General features: G+C 44.4%; 1 protein-coding gene across 1 annotated transcript in view; it reads right to left on the bottom strand.

The window, feature by feature from the left end:
• KCTD19 (potassium channel tetramerization domain containing 19) overlaps positions 1-23,727 on the bottom strand; it is a 93,336-nt gene that overhangs the window by 16,066 nt on the left and 53,543 nt on the right. The window contains exon 11 of the mRNA XM_084812900.1: positions 16,325-16,408. Within this exon, the coding sequence (XP_084669026.1) occupies positions 16,325-16,408 (84 nt within the window). The remainder of the gene's footprint in view (positions 1-16,324; positions 16,409-23,727) is intronic.

Below are 23,727 nucleotides of genomic sequence, written 5' to 3'. Positions count from 1 at the left end.
TAGGCCTCCTCAATAAGAAAGCGAACACAAGGCTGCTTAAATCTAATGATGAGCTGCAGCAGCACATAGAATCCTTAGAGAATTATAGCTGCAGGTCCAATCTAAGTCTCGGGGCTCCAGCAGAATCGGTAGAAGGGAGTGGCGCAGTCGGTTTAATAATTGCATGACTGTCTGAAGCTCTGCCAGAGCTCACACTTTCCAGAGCAGATGTAGAAAGAGCCCATATGTTGTCAGGAATACAACTGCAAAGGAGCAAAACCAGGGGAGATTTACAACCTTGAAGTTTAAAACAGCCTTCTGACAGGCACACACAATGGGCATAAATTCTTATACGAACAACTAGCAAAAACATTCTTTCAAGATATCAGTCCAAAAACGTGGGAAAGGCACAAACCAACTTCACAAGATGTTAATAAAATATTGGTGGAGCTATCAAAATAATTATCAACATGGATAGCACAACAACAGTGCTCACAGATCACTGTGAGGCTAAAGAATTTCTAATTCATATGAATATGGACCCTGGTAAAGAACTCCTGTCTAGCCAGGAAGACGCAGAAGAAGAAAACACCATGGATTCCACAGTGGACCCAAAACCACGAGGTTGGACCTTCAAATCATCAAAGAAAAAGGAAAAAAAGACTCCTGAAGAATGGAAATGCCAAAAAGTAATTTCAACTAAGTGTCCAGGGATTTGGATCATTAGCAATGTAAAAGCTGCCTTCCGAAGGACTCATAAAGGGTTTTTTAAACTAGCATATTGCTGTCTTTAAGTTCATGTCATTAGGCTTCTGGCTCAGGGTGAGTGGGGTGGAGTGGGGGCTTTTGTTAAAGGGCTGGATGCTGCTCTCAAGCCCCACAATTGATTCCACTCCACAGAGATGGAGAAATTTAAAAGTAATCTGGTGGTAGATTATAAATTGAGTTTACTGGTAGACACCAATTCAGCCCAGGTAATTGCAAGAAGGCAGTGACTACAGGGGAGACAACAAAAAATAGGCTGTATGCTTCTGGGAAATGATGGTAATAAAGGCAGTGACTTTCAGTGTAAAAGGGCTAGTCCTTTATCAAAAGGAGGAGAGTAAGGCAGGTCGCTTACCTGTAACTGGAGTTCTTCAAGTGGTCATCAGTGCATTCACACATATGGGTTCTGTGCCTGCATGGAGCCTCATCTGGGAAACTTCTATAGCTGAGGAACGGTTTTGGCGGGAACCCTTCCCCACCGTCCCACTGTGCATGACCGAGTGGGTTCCCACCTATCTCCTCAGTTCCTTGAGACCGCAAAAAACAATTCGTCTCGGATCCGAGGATCCCTCAGTATCAAGATCAAGATGATATTGACACCGAAGAGGGGACAGTGGATGGGCTGTGTGAATGCACAGATGACCACTTGAAGAACTACAGTTACAGGTGAGCAACCTGCCTTTCTTCTTCTTGGTCTCTGCATCACACATATGGGCGATTGACAAGCCAACTTACCAGAGGGGTGTAAATGTCATACTGTAAAACAGATGAAAGAACCGCTCTCCCAAATGTGCAATCCGATCTTGCATGCACATCCAATGTATAATGTTTCATAAAAGTCAAAGGGGCAGACCACATTACGGCCTTGCATAGGTCCTTTAAAGTCACCCCTCTCACGAAAGCAGTCGATGTTGCAATGGTCCTTGTCGAATGCGTGCGGATGCGGTGAGGAGGCTCTTGGCCAAGAAGCTGGTATGCCAATTCAATAGTCTGAACTATCCAAGCAGCCAACCTCTGGGATGATACCAGCAATCCCTTGTTCGGACTAGCACAGGATACAAACAATCTTTCCGTTTCCGAAAAGATTAAGTCCTTGCCTTGTAAAATACTAAGGCTCTTTGTACATCAAGATTGTGCAAATGCCTCTCCAGCGCCGAAGACAGTGAAGGAAAAAGGGCTGGGAGCACAACAGATTCACTGATATGAAACTCCGAGACCACTTTAAGAAGAAATGTGAGGTCGGGACAAAAGACAACTTTGTCTTAAACCGTAAATGGAGTATCAATACAGAGGGCACATGCTCTCCTAGATGATGTGATTGCTACTAAAAATGCCACTTTCCAGGAAAGTAAATGGATATCAGTTGTACGATAGGTTCAAAGGGTTGTGTCATCAAACCCTGCAGCACCAACGAAAGATTCCACTGTGGAGCCAGATCCTTCACTGGAGGAACCAAGTTCCGTAACACATGTAGAAATGGCTTGGTGAGAGGGTGAGTGAGGACTGTATATCCCTGTATCTGTCATCTCGTAACTGAGACAGCTGCAACGTACACTGTAATAGAGGAGAACTTAAGACCGCTCTCAAACAAATTATGGAGGGAAGAGAGAATATCTGAAATTGAACTCGAAGTAGGACAAAACCCTTTAGAAATGGCAAAACTCTCAAACATCATCTATTTCCTCCGCTACGACCTTCGGATAGCTGGTTTCCTTGCAGCATCCAAAACCCATTGCACCTGTGATGACATGGAACTTCGAGCCCGTTCTATCAAATTCTCCATGCAGTCAGCTTCAAAGTGTCCAGATCCAGATGCTGGATCCATCCTCAATTCCATGAGATTAGATTCTGTTGGAGCAGAAGATGAAGAAAATTTCCTTTGGCCATGTCGGACAGGATCATGAACCACAGTTGTCTCAGCCACCACAGTGCGCTCAACAGACAGGTGGTCTTCTCCTCCTTGATCTTCGCAATCACTTTCTGTAGCAAAGGAAATGGAGGAAAGAGACAGAACAACGCTCCGCTCCATTGAAGGAGAAAGGCATCTTCCAATGACACTCGATCGACTCCTGCTCTCAAGCAGAACATTTTGCAGATCACATTCGACTGGTTTGCAAGCAGGTCCACTGATGGTTGTCCCCATCTCCAGAACAGGTGACGTAGGGTGATCGGAGGCATTTCCCACTTGTGGGATGCTTGATAAATTCGACTGAGGGAAGCTGCTAGTGTGTCGTCTACTCCAGAGATATGAATCGCTGTCAAGCGGATGCCCCTCGATACAATCGTAGATCTTAATAGTGAGGCCCACCAGTCTGAAGGAATGGGTATTACCCAGTTTGTTTAAGTGCCAAAGAACAGAAGTGTTGTCTGTTAAAATCTGGCCATGTCTGCCCCATAGGTAATTCACAAAGGCTTTTAAGGCCTTCCACACTGCTAATAACTCCAGAAAATTGATGCGAGCTGTTCTTTCTGTACTCAGCCATCGAGCTTGGATCTGCAATGGTCCACAATGGGCACCCCAACCAATGAGAGAGGCGTCTGTGGTGAGAACTTGAGAAGGAGCAGATTGTACAAGCAGGATGCCTTGACAGAGACTGACTGGATTCATTCACCAGCAAAGAGAGGAAGCAGCGCAGGGTGGAATCAGCAGTCAGGTTTGACGAGCATCGATCTCATTGTGGAAGGCACGAATAAACCAGTTCTATAAAGGTCTCATTCTCAGACATGTCCACTCCACTACCAACAAAGTTGCTGCCATGTGTCCCAAGAGGCATTGTAGGACATGTGCCAATGCATTTCAGTCTCAAAAAAGAGTGGATGCCAGAGTAATTCGCTGGTCCAAGCATTTCTGAGGGAGGTATGCACGCCCCGCCTTCACGTCTAAGACCGCTCCAATTAATTGTATAGTCTGAGTGGGAGATAATGTCAACTTCTCCTTGTTGAGACACAGACCCAGAGTGTCTAAAAGATTCAGGACAACTATGATGGTACAATCTAGAGACTCCTTGGATAGGCCTACCAGAAGCCAGTCATCCAGATACAGGTAAACTTCGATCCCCTTGAGATGGAGCACAGACTACCGCCATGCATTTCATGAACACACTTGAGGCAGTAGCTAGCCCGAAGGGTAGCACCTGAAATTGGAACATGTCGGAACCGATCACAAAACAAAGGAATCTCTGACATGCTTCTTCTATGTCAATGTGGAAGTAAGCGTCTTTGAGGTCCACTGCAGAAACCAGATGCCTTTTCACAAGAGGGGAAGGATCGTTGCCAATTTGGTCATTCTGAATCTCCTGGGTTTGATAAACTCGTTTAGGAGCTGCAGATCTAAGACTGGATGGAGTCACAGAATCATAGAAGAGTAGGGTTGGAAGGGACCTACAAGGCCATCGAGTCCAACCCCCTGCTCATTTCAGGAATCCAAGTCAGAGCATCCCAGAGGCTGTCCAGCCTCATCTTGAATGCCACCAGTGTGGGAGAGCCCACTACCTCCCTTACGTAATTGGTTCCATTGTCATATTAACAACAGTGCTCTTATAAGCAAACCTTTGAGTATGATTTATCACTATCTTGGTACTTCTAACCTAAGAGTTCAACGCTCATGACCGGGGCAATACAACACCGATGCCTCAATATACATGGCGTTGAAGACCGGATCTTGTATGTGTTCTGCAGGCTGTTGGAAGTCTATCCCTACAGACTGTGCCATTCATAGCATTTGTTCTGAAAAATGACCCATGTCTTCAGAAGAGTCTTGTGTGGCGCAGAGTGGTAGGCGGCAGTATTGCAACCGAAACTCTCCCCACGACCTGAGTTCGACCCCAACGGAAGCCAGGGCTCGGGTAGCTGGCTCAGGTCGACTCAGCCCTCCATCCTTCCGAGGTCGGTAAAATGCGTACCTGTCTTGCTGGGGGAAAGGTAGTCATGACCGGGGAAGGCTATGGCAAACCACCCCGCTATAGTCTGCCATGAAAACGCCAGTGTAAGCGGCGTCCCTCTAGGGGTCAGTAATGACCCAGTGCTTGCACAGGAGGAACCTTTCCTTTTTTCCTTCGAAAGGAGACACTCTGTCCCTAGTACCCACGGCCTCATGGAGATGAAATTGAAGGAGGAATGGAGGAATACAATGAAGAATCAGATTGATGATCATCCACAGAGTCCTGGGAGAGTTCCGCCTGTCATAGTGTTGTACTCTTGCCCAGAAGAAGATGGTAGAGGACAATTGGGAGGAGGCTGATCTACATGGCCTCGAGGCTTTCCCAATGATGACAGACATGGGGGCACCAGTGGTGGTGGTAAAAAGACATCATCATCCAGTGGTCGTGCGACCGATGCAGTAGGTCCATACCGAGGCAGGGTCGCCCTCAAATACCTGGAACGATCAAAGTATATGTCATAGTCTCTTTGTAGTCTCCAGTCATCACACTGGTAAGATCTAGGGGGAGGCATAGACCATCCCAAACCAATCCCATTCCCGGTGAAGAGAGCGAGGATGGTCAGAATAAACATCATCATAGTATCGAGGCGGCGAACGATACTGAGCAGTAGGCTCCCTGAGAAATGCAGATGATTGATGTCATCTGTACCGAGGTGACTCCGATCTTTGGTCTTGAAGGCTTGGTACTGGAGAATGGAGCCGTCCATCCCAAGGCCTGGAATGAGGTCAGTGTCAAATGGGAGACGCCTTGCTGACCTTGCTTTCAGAGGCTGTAGACAGTGGTTCCATCAGAGGAACTGCTGTTGGTATCGATGAAAGTGTTTGAATCAGAGAATTTAGAAGAGGAGGAAAGGGAGGGATCTCCGACTCCGAAGCTCTTGGAGGAGTCTTTTTTGCCTCTTTCTTTTTCTTTTTCTTAGAAATTATCTCTGGAGTGGGCTTAGAGCAGGGAAGCAGCGCTGGGGCATGTGCAAAGGGCTCTGGGAGGGGGCAGCAGCGCAGCTGTGGCATGCAGGCAGGAAGGAGCGGTGCGTCTGCGTGCCCCACCTCCGATGTTGATTGAGGGGGTGAAACCAAAGCAGTTTACAGCATGCTTGTGGTCCGCGGGGCACCCAAAGGAGCATGAGACTTTTGGGCGTCCACCGCCTCCAGCACCCTTTTCCACAAAATCGCTTTCAATCTGTCTGAGTGATTTCTATACGCTTGTTTGGAAAACGATTAGCAATGATGACAAGTTTCCACTACATGGGCCTCCCTGAGACCAAGAAGGCATAAAGAATGTCCATCAGAGGGCGGCAACTTGCTGCCACAGCGGACACCCTTTCTGAAGGGGGCTTTTAATGCCGTACAACACGAAAAAATATAAAAGACCTAAAGACTAACAAACTACTACTTTTTTTGTTTTTTAGATAACAAGAATAAGAAGGATTAAGAAGAACCTCAACACTAAAGTCCAAAAAAACCGCGGACAAAGTTCCTGAAGAGGCAGTTGTGATGGCGTTCGAAAAGGAACTGAGGAGATAGGCGGGAACCCACTCGGTCATGCACAGTGGGATGGTGGGGGAAGGTTCCCGCCAAAAAGTTCCTCAGCTATAGACGTTTCCCGAATGAGGTTCCACGCAGGCGCAGAGCCCGTATGTGTGATGCACAGAGACCACGAAGAAGAATGAAGGGTACTTGTGCAAAATAAATGCAATATAATTTTTGTACATAAATAAAATAAATAATAAATAATAAAAAAGAGTCAGACAAATTATTGTACTTTCCAGGCATGGGGGAGGTATGTGCAGCCAAAGGTTCCTCTAATTCAAGAGAAGTTGCAATAATCCTACATAAAAACTTGGGCTTTAAAATACTGGATGTGAAGAAGGATACTAGGGAAGACATATATTTATCAGGGGTCTACTGGGGTAGAAAAGTTAACACCGGGAGCAATTTACTGTTCTAATATGAATCAGGTTAATATTTTTGCAGCGCCTTGACACTATTAGATAAATGTAAGTTTGAGATGGGGGCAACAATAATAGGGGGTGACTTGAATTTGATTGCTGGCCTTACTCTGGACACTCCAGGGAAAATAAACAGAGGCGAGAACAGATGGGGACAAGTGTAAAAGGCTCAATTCCCTTAAACATTCTTTAAAACTTTAACTTGGTGAATGCATGGAGATGCAAACATCCAGGAAACAGAAGATTTTTCATTTTATTCCACAAGACATAATAGGTATTCCAGAATAGACTACATTTTATTTTCACATAACTCCAGATTGATTTTAAAAGAGGCCAATATGGAGCCTGTCATAGTCTCAGACCATGCCCTATAACACCATCTTTTCACCTAGGTCCAAAAAAACACAAAACTTACTCTGGAGATTAGAACCATTATCGCGTATAGGCAAGAAACACAAGAAGCTTTTGAATCAGAAATAAAACATTATTTTCATGACAAGTATATATCAGACATAAACATACGAACACTGTAGGAGACAATGAAAGTAGTAATCTGGGGTAAATCTATTAGTTAATTAAGTTAAATTAAGAAATTACACTCCCCCAAATTACAATGTGTTAGTGGAAATTAAAGAACTGGGGCGATGAAGTCAGTAAAATGGCCCATAAGAGGATGGGTGATGAAGTAGTAAAATTGCCTTACTTAAGAAGCAAAATGAATTGAGACTTTTAGAAGTGAACAAGATAACAAATGATCTCCAATATGCAAAACAAAAGTGTTATGAATTTGGCAGTAGAAATATTAATTTTTTAGCTAATAGACTGAAACACAAAGTCACCCAAAATTCAACGCTATAAAAAAATCAATATGGGAAAAGGATTTTTTTATTCAAAAGTGATAAACCACATTTTTGCACCCTTTTACAAAGATGTATATACCTCTAGACACCCCAGTTTTAGAAATGTTGGTCTAAATTGCTCAAACCAAATTAGGAAAAATAACTACAGACCACCAAATCTGTGAGAATCAGGACATAACAGAAGAAGAGGTACAAAAAGTCCCCTAAAAGATCAAAGCACAAAAAACTCCAAGGACAGATGGACAGGGTGCTTTCTATAAAATGTATGCTGATCATGTAGTTCCTTATAAGGTAAAACTATTTAATACTATAATGAATAAGGGTGCAGTCCCCCAATCCTGGCAAATATCCTGCATCAAGTAATATAGAAATCAGGGGCCTGTCTATATGGGAGGTGTTCTCCAATCCTCCTGTGGTTTAAAGTAATTAGGGACACATGACGTTGTGACGTTGTGGTCACTCTGCAGCCACCCTGGAGTTTACCTTTGGGGAAGCTGCATTTCTGCAGAGTAATTTTACTCCGTTGTTTTTCTTTAATTTGGCTACCCTGTGGCTCAGCTGCTGTGTGCCCATCCCTCCACTTTACAATCAGTATGAACGGGGCATTCCTAGGGGTGGGTCTTTCACCTGACCGTGTCCTTGGTAACCTAGGAAACTAGAATAACTAGCCTGCCTTTCCAACACATCAAAGCACTAGAGCACTCTTTCGAGCCTTCAAAATCACACTGCACTTCCTTTTCGCCAGTGGGAGTAACTAGCCTCCATGATTATACATTTCTCTGATGTTTGCATTATGTAGCTTCTGTGATGTGTGAAGTCACTTCTCTGATGTCTCTTAACTTTGCTTCTCTATGATGCATGCATTAAGGGCATAAGGGCTTAATCACAGTAGCGAACTACCACAGTCCCAAGATCATGGGACCAGAGAAGCCTGTCATTGCGAGCAGGAAGTAGTGGCCAGAGAAGGAGAAAAGGGGGCTTGAAAGCTATAAGTCCGTGACAGTTTGCTGGAATGGGGTGAAATTGGGGTGATGGGATGCTCTCATGGGGAGCCTTCAGATGTTGCACTGGATAATTGGGGATTTTGGCTTCTTCAGGGAAAAGTGAGAATTTTTCCCTCCTATCCCCCCATTTCCCCCTATTCTCCTCTTTCCTTTGGTATTAAACAAATCCGCATAAGGGCTTTATTGCAGTTGTGACCTACCGCAGTCTCGGGATCCCCAGGTATGGAGAAGCCTGTTATTGTGAGCAGGAAGAAGTGGCCAGAGAAGGAGAAAAGGGAGTTGGAGCTAGAACTCGCTGACTGTTTGCTAGAATGGGACTTCTTTGCGCTGGTGGGAGACTCTAATGGGGAGTATCTAGCCTGCCTTTTTAACGCTGTTTCTAGCCTTCAGAATTGTGAATTAGTTACTCTCTACTCATCATAATGTTGTAGCAGGAGGGATCCTGGAAACAAACCTCCCTCATTGGTTGAGGAGCCCCTGCTGGGTTGATGATGTTCAGTTCTACTCCCCCCACCCAACCTGGAAGTATGTTGCTTTCAAGTGCTGCGTGACCCATGAAAAGCAGATTTCTAAGGTATAGTAAACTCAGCTTTTCTTGCTTCGTGTGTCCCTGACAGACCAAAACCAACTCCATGAAAATCCAGATAATATTCCAATGTGATTCTCATTCCATTGTCATGAAGATAAGGACCCTGAATTAACAGACTTGTACTGTCCAATCACATTATTAAATCAGGACTTTAAAATATTCACTCCTGTTCTGGCTGAAAGTCTTGGTGACATAGCCCTGTATTATATAGCCTCAGATCAATTTGGTTTTTATTAGAAGATGGAATATTGCAAATCTAATTCGGAGATTATTAAATATAATTTATCATTGTAAGAACAAAAGCCATATCCCATGTACCATAACATCACTATATGCCACCAAGGCCTTCGATAGGTTAGAATGAAGTTTTATTTTCAAATTAAGCAAGAAAATGTTCCTGGAGGGAAAATTATTAATTGCTTGATTCAATTATACTTCCCAAATCAGGCAATAGTTAGGACTCATGGCTTGGACTCCCCGCCAATCCAAATCACCAGGGGCAGCAAGCAAGGATACCCATTATCACCTCTAATGTTTATCCTTTTCAGTTCAACCCCTGGCCAACTTGATCCAAAATTCCTCATTGGTAATAGATGTCAGGGTTAATTCACAAATAAACAAGATCCATATGTTTGCAGATGATATTGTTTTGATGTTGGCTAAACCAACAGCCAGTTTAGAAAAGGCAATGCAGTTGGTGAAGGAACATGGAAAGGCGGCAGGATGCAGATCAGTCAGAAGAAGTCAACTAGTCTATCCCTGAATGTGGCTATTGCCTGACGCTCAGCCTCGGAGGAACACTTAGGGATTCCTACTGGTATTTCAGAGCTAAAATGTTTGGGAGTTCCCATCCCTACAGATATGTCCAAATTGATAAAATGTAATTACAACCCAGTAATCAAATACATTAAGCAAAAATTAAAACAGTGTGCCTAATTAAATATGAGGTGAATGGAAAAAATAATTGCAATTAAATGAAATTGTTACTTTAGCTGACCTTCCCTTTTCAAACATTACCAGTTGCCATAGATGAGCAGAGATTAAAACAATAGCAAACTTTACTTTTGAATTTAATTCTCAATACTAAAAATCCCAGATTCAGTATTAATGAAAGTATACACAAAAGGCAAGGAGGGGCCTAGGTGTCCCCAATCTATCTTGATACCAGGATGCATATCAGAGAAGCAATTAATAAGACATCATCCATGACGACCAAATGAAACCATGGATTAATATGGAGGTTTTTGGTGAAAAGCAAGAAGGAATACAGGGACTGCTATTTCAAAAAAAAATCTCCAAATCAACACTGATAGTAGTGAACCCTTCCTCACAAAACATAATTCAAACATGGCGGAAATGGAGTCAGAAATTAATGCTTTCTCCATTGCCTATGTTTGATATAGGCATCCTCAGTTTTATAGTGCCAATAAATTCCATCAGTTTAGTTCTTGGAAAAAGATGGGATTATATAGGCTAAATGACTAGTTTGTAGGTTTACAACCTAAATCAGGAGCTCAGCCCAAGGAACAATAAAAAGAAATGGTGTTGTCATGGTTCAATATACATCAAATTCTCCACTTCTCATCCAATATGATGGTGTGGACCAGAGGCGTTGCTAGGTTCTTAAAAGATCTGGGGCACAGGCCCATAACAAAAATTTGTGCATATATATCTGTATCTATATATATCTGTCCCCTTCATGGATCACTGCCTTGTTGTGGCGAAGGGGCTTGCGTAACTCAGTGAAGCCATAAGCTATGCCGTGCAGGGCCACCCAAGACGGACAGGTCATGGCAGAGAGTTCTGACAAAATGTGGTCCACTGGAGAAGGAAATGGCAACCCACTCCAGTATTCTTGCCAAGAAAACCCAGTAGCACAGTATTGTTGACACTGACTGGCAGCAGCGGCTCTCCAGGGTTTCAGGCAGGATTCTTTCCTAGGCCTACCTGGAGATGCTGGGGATTGAACCTGGGACCTCTGCAGGCCAAGCATGTGCCCTACCACTGAGCTGCAGCCCTTCCTATTGCTGGATAATGGCAACTGACAAACAAAACAGCCCCAGTTTGTTTCTCTGCAACCATGTGAACCCGCTTTTCTCAAAGGCTTGAGTGAGAAGGAGAAAACCCAACCCTTTTGTCTGTTTGTATAAAGTCAAGTACAGTTCAGAACTTCTGTTGCCCACCAAAGAGAATTCTCTTTAAGAATTCCCCAAGATATGCTCTGGGTGGAATAAAGAAGAAAGAAAGAACAGGATAGGGGAGGGGAGGGGAGGGGAGAAGAATGGTAATTGGAAATGTGTGCAGAGGTGGGGGTAGAGAGAATTCCCTAAGCCAAGTGTCTACTTTCAGAGAGGTGGTACTTCAGAGGAATTTAGGAGGCTGTACAGGGTTTGCAACGATTGCACATACGTAAATGAACTTTATGAGGTGAGGTGGCTGAGGGCTTTTTCTAGCTTTTTTAAAACTGTAGAACCTATTGAAAAGCCGCAGCAGTTTCTCAATCATGACGCTGCATTGTCCTAACCCTCCCTTTGAGATTATTTGAGTCCTACAGCTATTTAGGCGAAATTAAAGTGGAGGAGAGAAAGAAGTTTGTGGAGGCTGATTGGATCCTTTGCTGTACTGAAGCTACTAAACTTCTGCAGAATCCAAAGGTTCCAATTTGGGGCAGTAAAATCAGATGTGGTGTGAATACCAATATTTCACATGGAGCTCTTTCTTCTCTTCCTTCCCCCTCTTCAAAATGTCATTGCAGGCAAGCTCTCAACAGTGGGCATGTAAGAGCAGAAAAGTAGGGAGAGTTTTTTTGCACCTCAAAAAAAAACCCCTACACCAGAGATGAGGGATAGTGACCTCCTAATGGTCATGTTAAACACCTTCTGATTAGGATCTCTAATCCCCTGGGTGGCTTGTCATTTTTTACTTTTTGTTTTAGACTTTGAGAAAAGGAAACTTTACTCATGGCTAGCGCAAAAATGACTGGACCTAACTGTCTGAAATTTGATAAGTTCAGTCAGCTCCATAGGGCCTGCCAGGTCTCCAAATTCCATGAATTTATGTGGAAGCACAAAAAAATTATAGCTCTTTACTTTGACACATTTTCTTGGAAAAAGCAAATTTTACCTGTGGCTAGCACAAAAGCCACTGGACCTAACTATCTGAACTTTGGCAGGCTCAGTCATCTTTACAGGGGCTGCCAGGTCCCCAAATTCCATGCACATATGTGGAACCACAAAAAAAAAATAGCTCTTTGCTTTGACACATTTTCTTGAAAATAGCAAATTTTACCTGTGATTAGCACAAAACTCAATGCACCTAACTGCCTGAGATTTGGCAGATTCCCTCTGCTGCATGGGGGCTACCAAGCCTCCAAATTTCATGTATGTATCATACAAACTCAAAAAGTTATGGCCCTTTTGGTTTTCCAATGCAAGTCAATGGGAAAATGTAAAAAAAATGGCAATTAGGACAGCTCAAAAGATCCTGGGCACAGCTCAAAAAAGATCCAGGGCCCGTGCCCAGGTGGGCCCATTTCTAATGACACCCCTGGTGTGGATGCAGGTGGTCCACCCACATAATGAATTTGAAAAATTAACATGCATTGTAACTTCTGAAGTAAAAGGTTTAGCCTCCAACCTTTATAAACTAGGGTAGATCAGTTACCGTAGGTCAAACTGAATGAGCTAAAATGGCATGGGAAAGGAACTGAAATACTACTACTAGGGTGTCTCTACACCTGGGTTTTGTTGTGCGTTCATCATTCCTCAAGCACAGAATTTTCTGGGTGCTTTACATGACATCGTTGTCCTCCAGTGATTTTCTCGTGCTTTCCCCCTGCTTATCCCCTGCTATTTCAGAACAGGGAAAATACAGTATTTTCTCTGGTCATGCCATGAAAGCACCACCCCATGTACTTGTACCAGGGCGAAATGAGCCACTGTGGGTGGGTGGTTGTGGGGTGTGTGGTTATGATGACGATGGCAGTGATGATGATGGGGTAGGAGTGTCACCCCACCACGCCTGTGTCCTTCTGCCTCCTCGTCATTCCGTATTGTTTGCCTGCACAGCACAACATGGTGGGAGTCCGTAAAAGCGGCAGAGCAGCATGCCACCCTGCCAGGATCAGGAGACAGCCAAACTCAGTGCAACACGGAACGGCCAGCACGGTGGCATTCCAGCAGTCTGCCAGGGAACTGAAAGCCATGTCGGGGGGGGGGGGGCTTTGGTGAGGTTGCTTTCCATCCACCAACGAGTAACCTATCAGGGGAGGGAAAGGGGCTGGTACCACAAAGGATGCTGCGCGATACCCCCACCATGTGTAAGAGTTTGTCATGCAAGAGTAGCGATGTTTACAAGAGGCTCTACCCCCTGTCCCCACCCCACAAACAGATAAGAAGCGGAATGTAGAGAGATAAAAGAACCAGTGTACAAAGCCTGTGCTTGAGCAGGTATTAGAAACAGCAGTACCGTGGTGGGATAAACCGGTCATGTGGAGAAGCTCTTAGTATAGAGCCATGGCTGTCATTATGCAATAAAGCCCCATGAAGCCCATTTCTTATAGGGTGAGGGAAAAGTTCTCAGGGTAAGACATAGGTGGTATGTCACACCACTAAAATTAAGTTGTATCAACCATGCTTTGAGCCCTCATTGTTGCAGGGGTGATGATTCTAAAGGAACTTATAAACACAGCTGGTGGGATTCCACTCCGCCACCCCCCCCACACACAAAGGGGCTGCTGGGAGATACTCAGGGGGGGATACTCAGCTATGCTAGTGATGTGACTCCACAAAGCACAGCGCTCTCTGCAGCTACCAGGCTAATATCATTCATTATACCTTAGGACACATGCAAAATTAAAACATAAAAACTGTTTAGCCTTTACTTGGACTGCGGCCAGGCTAGGAGGTCTGACGAAGGACTGTCTATTATCAGATGGAAGCAAAGGACCTTGGTCTTATGGAAAAATCACAAAACAACTCAAGCTCCAAAGTGGTCAGGCAACATCAGACCATTTTTATGAGACCGGGCAGTCATTTATTGAATCAGGAAATATGCCTACAACTTCCCTACCCCCACCAGCTTCCCATAGTCAACTCTGGAGAGACCTTTTAGGCGGAAATAGCTTGAAACATATTGTACAACATAATCTGGACATGTTCCCCCAGTTGGATCATTCAATATAGGACCAATGACGGAATTACTGGTGTCTGATATATTTACCTGTTCATTACCAAAACCCCCCAAAATGATTTATGGTACCTCGGGGTCCTGTATATTTTTTAAAAATCAACTTTTGCTGCTTGGGAGTCCTTGTATATTTTTTAAAATCAACTTATGGTGTTTTTGGGGTGGCTTGCAAATTTAAAAAAACAATTTATGGTGCTTGGGGTCCTGTATATTTTTAAAAAATCAACTTTTGCTGCTTGGGAGTCCTTGTATATTTTTTAAAATCAACTTATGGTATTTGTGGGGTGGCTTGCATATTTAAAAAAAACAATTTATGGTGCTTGGGGTTCTTGTCTATTTTTAAAAATCAACTTACGGTGCTTGGGGGTCCTTGTATATTTTTTTAAATCAACTTGTTTGTGGGGTGGCTTGCATATTTAAAAAAAACAATTTATGGTGCTTGGGAGTCCTTGTATATTTTAAAAATAATTTCTGGGCTGGGGGGGCGGCATTTCATTGTTTTCAAAATTTTAACAAATCCATATTGCTGTAACAATGCCTTGATGAGGCCAACCAAAAGATCAGAAAACATGTGCAAGCCTTCCAGATGTCTTCATCAAGCAAGACGTTAAAAAGCAGGGGGTAGGGGGTGGGTAGGCGAGGGAAAACTGACTGGGTGGTGAAGTCACATTTCCTGCAAGTTCAGGCTAGTCCCAAGGTGCAGCATGGGAGGAGGAGCTCATCTCCTCCAACTACTAGATAATACTAGCAAAGGTGGCTTCAATTTTCTTCTATTATTTTTAGAACAACATCTAAAATTATCTCTTGCTTGAGTTGTTAACCTAAAAACTGCCTAATTTCTCACTCCAGAGGGGTAGCTGTGTTAGTCTGTTGCAGCAAGAGCAACAAAGGGTTTTGTGGCACCTCAATGATTAACAGATTTATTGATTCCGGCACATGCTTTTGGGCACGCTGTCCATGCACATGGTGAAGTGCGGCGTGTCCACGAAAGCTCATGCCAGAATAAATAAATCTGTTAGTCTTTAAGGTGCCACAAAACCCTTTGTTGTTTAGTGGTCCACCAGTAAAAGGACCCTGTGTGCGTCAACCAGGATGGAAAACGCTTCTGAGAATATTGCCCAAAATGGAGGATACAACGTTCCCCCTCCTTCTTCCCAGCATACCTAGGGGCAGTTCCAGGTCAAGCCATAACCATGACCATTACATGACATGCTGACCCTAATGTGAATGCCTGCAGACCAGTCCTTGCACATGCCACTTTGGGACTAGTCTGAACTTGCAGAAAACATGACTCCACCATCTGGTCAGTGTTGTTCCTCCCCCCACCCCCACCTGCTTTTTGCAACATGTTGCTTCATGAAGAAATCTGGAGATCGCAAAAGCTTGCGGGTGTTTTTTTCCTGGTCTTTTGTTTGGCCTAATTAAAGTAATTGCAACAATATGAATCTAGGAATTTTGCTTATGGTCAACACAGCTATGCTATTTTGGGTGATCTTTTTCAAAGCCATTGCTTATGTCTTTTGGAAGTGTGTGCCTCAGTGGCCATGTTTTTACACAGCTGCTATGCAACTGTTTCTTATTTATGCCTTAGCTGCATGGGTGGCCAAATTTCATATTTTTAACAGCTGCTATGACTTAAGAGAATGCCTATGCTGCATGGATGGCCAACGTTTATTCCTTTAAAAGCTCCTCTGCTTTTGTTTCTTCATCGTCCCATGTTCTGTCTTAAGAAACCCCTGTGCTCATGGATGGCCAACTTGTGTGCTCCTCTGCCTTTGTCCCTCCAGTGCAACGGCAACCCCCTTGGCTCCGTGTCTGCCAGTGGCCCTCTGCCCTCTGCCCCAACAGGCACAATAGTCGCCAGCAGCCGCTGAACAAGGGCGTCAAAGGCTGACCGGTTTTCTGTCATTCTTCCGCCCAACTTGGCTGGTGGCCCTTTCCGCTCCTCAGCTCTCCTGCCTCTGGGTAAGTGCCACACCACCCTCACTTCCTCCAAGCATCACTGGCTGATCTGCAGGTTTTTAAAAATCAAGGAAAACCCCCAGGAATACCTGTACGTGTCATTTCGATGAAGGGCCTCCGCAAGGGAAGGGATCTGATATTCCACCACTTCCTGGCACAGAAGAGGCCACTCCCTGTCAACCAGAAAGAAAATGCAAGACATGTTTGTCCAAACCAGCTGCACTGCGACGGTCAGCTCTGCTTTTATGCTAAAAAATCTTGGTTAGAAGCATGATGGCAGCACCATTTAAGTGCAGCCAAGCACTCTAAACAGTGTGCTGCAATGCCACTTTTGGACCCCAGGATGGCCCTTGAGCTTTCAAGAGCTAGGAAGCTTCTTCACACTCAAGAGAGAAGCAGATGGCACTGAGCCAGAGAAAGGCTGCTTCCCAAGAGCCCTTTCCTTCAGAATTGTCTTCATTTTCTGGAGAATCCAGGTGATGTCCTTGCCAAACCACCGTATTCCAGTACTTTCAAGGGTTTTTCTTTTCTTTATTCCATTCATTTTTTGTTATTATTAAGGACCTCACTGAAGCATTTGTAACAATTACATCCGTAGTCTCAGAATGTCTGCTCACCCTGAGTACTGGGCCCTGCATCGATTCTCTCAAAACCTCCCTCAAATTTGACAGGATCCATTTATGAGTACTATGGTTTTCCAACCACTGTGAATCCATCTGACAGTACTCCCATCTAGCATGCATAGAACCAGTTTGTTAACCCAAACAATGGGGAACTTTATCAAATGCTTTGTTGAAATCAAGATACATTACACCCATAGCATTCCCATAATCCAGGAAGATAGTAACCTCATTTTAAAAAAGAGATAAGATTAGTTTGGCAGGGTTTATTCTTGACCAATCTATGCTGGCTCCTACTAATAACTTCATTGTTTATTAACTGCACTGTTTAGAAACTGGGACATCACCAACTACCTCATGAACCACTCCTCCTACCAGGGGAATCTAGAAAATGTTTTAACAAAGTCTTTTAAGAAAGGCTGATGGCCATCTGTCAGGGATGCTGCAGCTGCATCCTGCACTAGGCAGAACACTGGACTAAATGACCTCCAAGATCAATTCTATGATTCTATGAATGCATGTATCTAGTATTTTCCCTTTGTCATGCCATCTTTTTACAAACCTGGTTTGAGGCAATTTTTCTGAAGTAAAATATAACTGCAGTACTAGCCTGTCCAGTATGGACCAGCAAAATGCTAGATGCTTGGAGATTATGCAAAACCACAATAACAGAAGCTCAGTTAGAATGTATACCGCATGTCAGGAAAGGTAGTATTAAGTCAAAGAGGTCCCTAGCATGGTTAACAAGCAGTGTCAAGAAAGCTATTAGAGAAAAGAAGCTTCAGAAACTGGGAAGATTGCCCAAATGTGGAGAACAAAAAGGAACACAGACTTGAACAAAAGAAATGCAAAAAGACACTAAGGGAAGTAAAAAAAGGACTATGAGGAGCAAATCACTAACAATATTAAGACCAAAAATGAAATGTATTTTAAAATATCAGAAGCTGGAAATGAGCCAGGGAGGTGGCTGGACCTCTGGATGACAATGGAATGAAAGGAGTACAGCGAGATTGCAGTGAAGTTTAATGAATTCTCTGTGTCTGTCTTCCCTGCAGACAATGTAGGATACGTCTCTGTGCATGAAATGATATTTTCAGGAAGGGGGTCTGAGGAACTGAGGCAAACATTGGTGACAAGAGCTGAAGTTCGAGACTTTATTGATAAATTGAAAACAAACAAATGAATAGGTCCAGATTATATCCAAAACTTCTTAAAGAACTCAAATGTGAAATTGCTTCATCAAACTTGGGGGCTTCTGAGATTAATATGCCCTGCCAGGCTGGAGCTGGCAGGGCTGAGGAGTGGCAGAGACAATCTTTGCCATCCTGTCTTCCAATCTTCTGTAGTTTTGCCAGACAGGCTTTTCAGCCTGTCTAGCGAGAGTGTTGCAGAGGGGGAGGGAAGGAGGCTGGAGGAGGGTCAGGATAAGTCATATCCCGGCCTCTCCTCCTCTTCCAGTCTCCTCCTGCCCATCAGAACACCCCCTTCTACCACTCTCTAAGGTCGAATTTCCAGCTTTGGAGAGGCAGCCAGCATAGTTCTCTTTGTGCTGGCTGTGAGGGAGTGGGGCTCAGATCCCTGACTCCCCCTTCTAAGAGTGGAGTGTTGTCTCCAACCTTGGAAGGGGTTTTCCGAGCCATCCCAGGGTCCCTGGGAAGCTTCACAGCAAAGAAGGGGGAGGCAGGCGCTGGTGCTTGAAAAAGCAAAATGTATTGTGCTCTACGCATTTCGGAATCTCTCCTTCAGGAGCCTTTTTAAAGCTATTGAGTCTCTTGTTCTAAAATGAGCGGTAATTCTTGCCTCTGGATGCTTGCACATGCTACTCCTAAAGCCCATCGCTCTTGTGAGAGCATGTGCAAGCATCCAGAGGCAAGAATTACTGTGCATTTTAGAACAAGAGACTCAATAGCTTTAAAATGCTCCTGAAGAAGGAGAGATTCCGAAGCGCGTAGAGCACAATACATTTTTCTCTTTTGAGCACTAGAGCCTGCCTCCCTCTTCTTGGTTGTTCGTCCACGGTGCTTCTTCCCTCCTCACTTATGCTCCCTGGAAAGCTTGCCCAGGGACCAAAGGGTTGCCTAAGATCCTATAAGAACCCAATCCCCAAATATTGAATAGGTTTATTTTTAATTGCAAAACTGGTATTTAACTCAGCTAAAAGAGAACTGTTATTTTTCTATTTAACTCAGGAATAAATTAGATATAGTCAACATATTTGCTAGTTTTGCAATTAAAAATAAACCTATCCAATATTTGGGGATTAGATTCCTACAAGACCTTAAGGAATTACATATGCTTAATTATAGAAAACTGAAAGAAAAACATAGCTGAATTTAATAGGTGGTAAAGATAAAACATTTCTTGGTTTGGACAGATTGCAGCCATTAAGATTATTAAACTTCCACAACTACATTTTTTTTTGTTACAAAGTATTTCCAATGCTACTTCAGAGTTTAATAGGACAGACTGGCAGCATATGATCAATGAGCTTAGGTAAGAAAAAGGCTAGAGTCAATTTTCAAATAATAAAAAGGTAAAGGTGTCCCCATCCAGTCGTGTCCGACTCTAGGGTGTGGTGCTCATCTCCATTTCTAAGCCGAAGAGCCAGCGCTGCCCGAAGACACTTCCGTGGGCATTTGGCCGGCATGACTGAACACCGAGGTGCACGGAATGCTGTTACCTTTCCCGCCGAAGTGGTACCTATTTATCTACTTGCAATTTCTTGCTTTCGAACTGCTAGGTTGGCAGGAGCTGGGACTGAAGACGGGAGCTCACTCCGTCATGCGGCACTCGGGTCTCGAACTGCTGTCCTGCTGACCTTCTGGTCTGCAGTTCAGCGTCTTAACCAAAACCTAAAAGAGAAGGTGGATTAGCAGTACTGGATATAATGAGGTATTTCCAAGCTAATTGTATAAAATTGTTAAAATATTGTTGTACAAAAATATTGTAACCAGAAGGTTAAAATTAGGTGGGAACAACATTTTAGTAAAATACAGTGGATACATTGTTATGATTACATTCTAAAAAACAGGCCCAAAGTAATGAGGGGGAAGTACAATCCTGCCAGTTATTTTGAGATATAGGATAGCTATAGAAAAGGAGCTTTGTTGTTTATTCGGACAGTCGCTTCCGACTCTTCGTGACTTCATGGACCAGCCCATGCCAGAGCTTCCTGTCGGCTGTCGCCACCCCCAGCTTCCCCAAGGTTGAGTCCGTCACCTCCAGAATATCATCCATCCACCTTGCCCTTGGTTGGCCCCTCTTCCTTTTGCCTTCCACTTTCCCTAGCATCAGCATCTTCTCCAGGGTATCCTGTCTTCTCATGATGTGGCCAAAGTACTTCAGTTTTGCCTTAGAATAGAGTCATAGAGTCATAGAATAGTAGGGCTGGAAGGGGCCTACAAGGCCATCGAGTCCAACCCCCTGCTCAATGCAGGAATCCAAGTAAGAGCATCCCTGACAGATAGCTGTCCAGCCTCGTCTTCAATGCCTCCAGTGGGGGAGAGCCCACCGCCTCCATAGGTAATTGGTTCCATTGTCGTATTGCTCTAACAGTCAGGAAGTTTTTCCTGATGTTCAGCCGGAATCTAGCTTCCTGTAACTTGAGCCCATTATTCCGTGTCCTGCACTCTGGGATGATCGAGAAGAGATCCTAGCCTTCCTCTCTGTGACAACCTTTCAAGTACTTGAAGAGCGCTATCATATCTCCCCTCAGTCTTCTCTTCTCAAGGCTAAACATGCCGAGTTCTTTCAGTCTCGCTTCATAGGGCTTTGTTTCCAGTCCTCTGATCATCTTTGTTGCCCTCCTCTGAACCCTCTCCAGTTTGTCTGCATCCTTCTTCAAGTGTGGTGCCCAGAACTGGACACAATACTCCAGATGAGCCTTTAATATCATTCCCTCAAGTGAACAGTCTGGCTTTATTTCCTGGTGTATGGTTTGATCTTCTTGCAGTCCAAGGCACTCTCAGAATTTTCATCCAGCACCACAGTTCAAAAGCATCTATCTTCCTTCGCTCAGACTTCCTTATGGTCCAGCTCTCGCAGCCATAGGTTACTACGGGGAATACCATTGCTTTCACTATGCGGACCTTTGTTGTCAGTGTGATGTCTCTGCTCTTAACTATTTTATCAAGATTTGTCATTGCTCTCCTCCCAAAAGGTAAACGTCTTCTGATTTCCTGGCTGCAGTCAGCGTCTGCAGTAATCTTTGTGCCTAGAAAGGCAAAGTCTGTCACTGCCTCCACGTTTTCTCCCTCTATTTGCCACTTATCAATCAAGCTGGTTGCCATAATCTTGGTTTTTTTGAGGTTTGACTGCAACCCAGCTTTTGCACTTTCTTCTTTCACCGTCATGAGGTTCCTCAGCTCCTCCTCGCTTTCAGCCATCAAAGTGGTATCATCTGCATATGAGAGTGTTAGTTTCTTCCTGCGATTTCAATTCCAGCCTTGGCTTCATCAAGCCCAGCACGTCGCATGATGTGTTCTGCGTACAGGTTGAATAGGTAGGGTGAGAGTATACAACCCTGCCGTCCTCCTTTCCCAATCTTGAACCAGTCCGTTGTTCCATGGTCTGTTCTTACCGTTGCTACTTGGTCATTATACAGATTCCTCAGGAGGCAGACAAGATGACTTGGTATCCCCATACCACCAAGAACTTGCCACAATTTGTTATGATCCACACAGTCAAAGGCTTTAGAATAGTCAATAAAACAGAAATAGAAAAGGAGCTATGTCCGGAAAAATCACCAATTTCCTTCTCTTCTTGAGCCCCATTTTAATAAAGATGAAAAATAGGGTCTTTTTAAAGCTGGACTAGGCAGGGATTTTGTCAGTGTAGATACTGGATCCAGAACGGATACGTTAAAAGCTTTAACGCAAATACGGGAAGAAATGGGTGATATTTGAATGCCTCTTTTTGAGTCTTTTCAAATTAAGCATGTTTTACAAGCTTGGATGAGACAACAAGAAGGCCATAGCAAACCACTGATTTAGTTGGAACAAGTTCTATTTGAGAGACTTGGGGCACAATCCAGTTGGGATTCCTGTCAGCCTCCGAACATGGAGGCTGATGGGAAACCTATGCAGAGCAGGAGCAGTGTGGAGGTGATCTTTGCCTCCGCACTGCCCCGGCTCTGCATTTTAGCTAGATGGGTGTTTTTGCCTGTCTAGCTGATGCATCAGGAAGGGGGAGGGAAGGAGGTTGGGGAGGCCTCTGGGTACAGCATATGGCAGCCTCCCCAGTCTCCTCTGCCCCCTGCCACACTTTTGTGACCTCGGATAGCCAGCTGGCATGGTTCTCTCCACACTGGCTATGAAGGGGAGGGGGAGCTTGGACTCCTGGGTCTGAGGTTGGAGCACTGTCTCTGACCTTGGATCCAGGAATCTGAAATATCCTATGGCTCCCCAGACTCTGTCTAGAAGCCATAGGATTGCTCTCTAAAGAAATAAATATCTCAAGTATATAAAATTTTATTGAATATATAGAATGAACAACCAGGGTATATCAGTTAATGGAACAAGAATCTTCAGTCAAAGGTGCCTACAGGAAATTTAGGGCTGTTCTCCTGATTTCTCCTGATTTCTTTTCAACCTTCCTCCTGCACTCCAAGAGAAAAGAAACTGAAAGAGAACATTATCAGAAGGGAGAGAAACCCCAAGAGAAATTCTCCTGCTCTGCAGGGTGCAACATGCAACTCTCTCCAGCCGGTGCCTCCATCACTGAGTCCAAGCACCCTCCCGGAGGGCCTTCTCAGGACAGGTGAGGGCCCCACGGAGGCACAACCTCGACCAGCACTTGTTGTGGAGGTGCGACCCTTTGTCCTCCCATGGCAAGCGTTCCTGTGTATTTCACATCTGCCTGACAGGCAGAAATCCAGCAAGGTGCAGCTCTCATTTCCCTGCTGGGTGAAAAATGTACACCTGTTGAGTGCATGCCTGTTATGAGGCTGTTGAAGGCACAGAGCCTTTTGTCTCCAAAGCAGAATCTCTCTCTGTCTCCCCCGCCCCCCTGATGGAAGCCTTTAGCCCCCCACTCCTTGCCAATCATGTCACTTGAAGCTAGCTCAGCTGAATGATATTGTCTGCGGTTCCCTTTCTCTGCCTGGACTCTCTTCCCCATTCAGTCCTTGTCCCTGTCCTTCGCCAATCACTGCTACCTCCGCTGAATGTGGCGGCGGGGGGGGAGTGCAGCGGGGGGGGGCATGCACAAGAAAACTCATAGAATCACTTCTCTCTTCCCCAGTCCCTCCCACCCATGATCAGTAACTAACAGAGCAACTCAATGTCTACTCAGAAGTAAGCCCCACTGAGTTCAGTGGTACTTCCTCCCAAGTAAGGGTATATAGGATTGCAGTTGCAGACTTAGTTCTACTCACTCTCACTGGGATTTTCTTGTCAGACGAACCATTCCCATCCCTTTCCGCCCAGACCATCCAACTTCAGTCCACACCAGAAGCACCAGCAATCAAGGTGGGGTGGGGGCTGTCTATAGTGTAAATGTGGCTCTCTTCTTCTCGGTTATTTGCCCCATCCCCCTTGCTCCTATGTTTCTCCGCTTTCCTAATGGAATGCCATTTCAAGTTCTGTACTAGTTCTTCTCTCAATCACTTGAACTGGAATTTTATTTAGAATAGAGTCACTCATGGAATTAGTCATTAACACAAAATAGTTAACATTATTGCATTAATTTGTGAAGGTCTGTTTAATGTTTCAAAGATAAATGTAAAAGGCATAACTATGAAAAGCTAAATTCAATCTCTACTGGATCCTAAACTTGCAAATTTTAAAAAAACAACTCACATGTGTGTTTGTGCGTGCACGCGCGTGTGCACATGCACACACTTCATGCTAGTGTGCACACTGGGATGTTTTAAG

Source organism: Heloderma suspectum, chromosome 8 (assembly GCF_057233095.1).
Source record: "Heloderma suspectum isolate Gila_16-S chromosome 8, 16-S_ref, whole genome shotgun sequence".
Taxonomy (NCBI): domain Eukaryota; kingdom Metazoa; phylum Chordata; class Lepidosauria; order Squamata; family Helodermatidae; genus Heloderma; species Heloderma suspectum.
The sequence above is the reverse complement of the archived record's forward strand: the minus strand, read 5'-3'. Positions and strand labels throughout refer to the sequence as shown.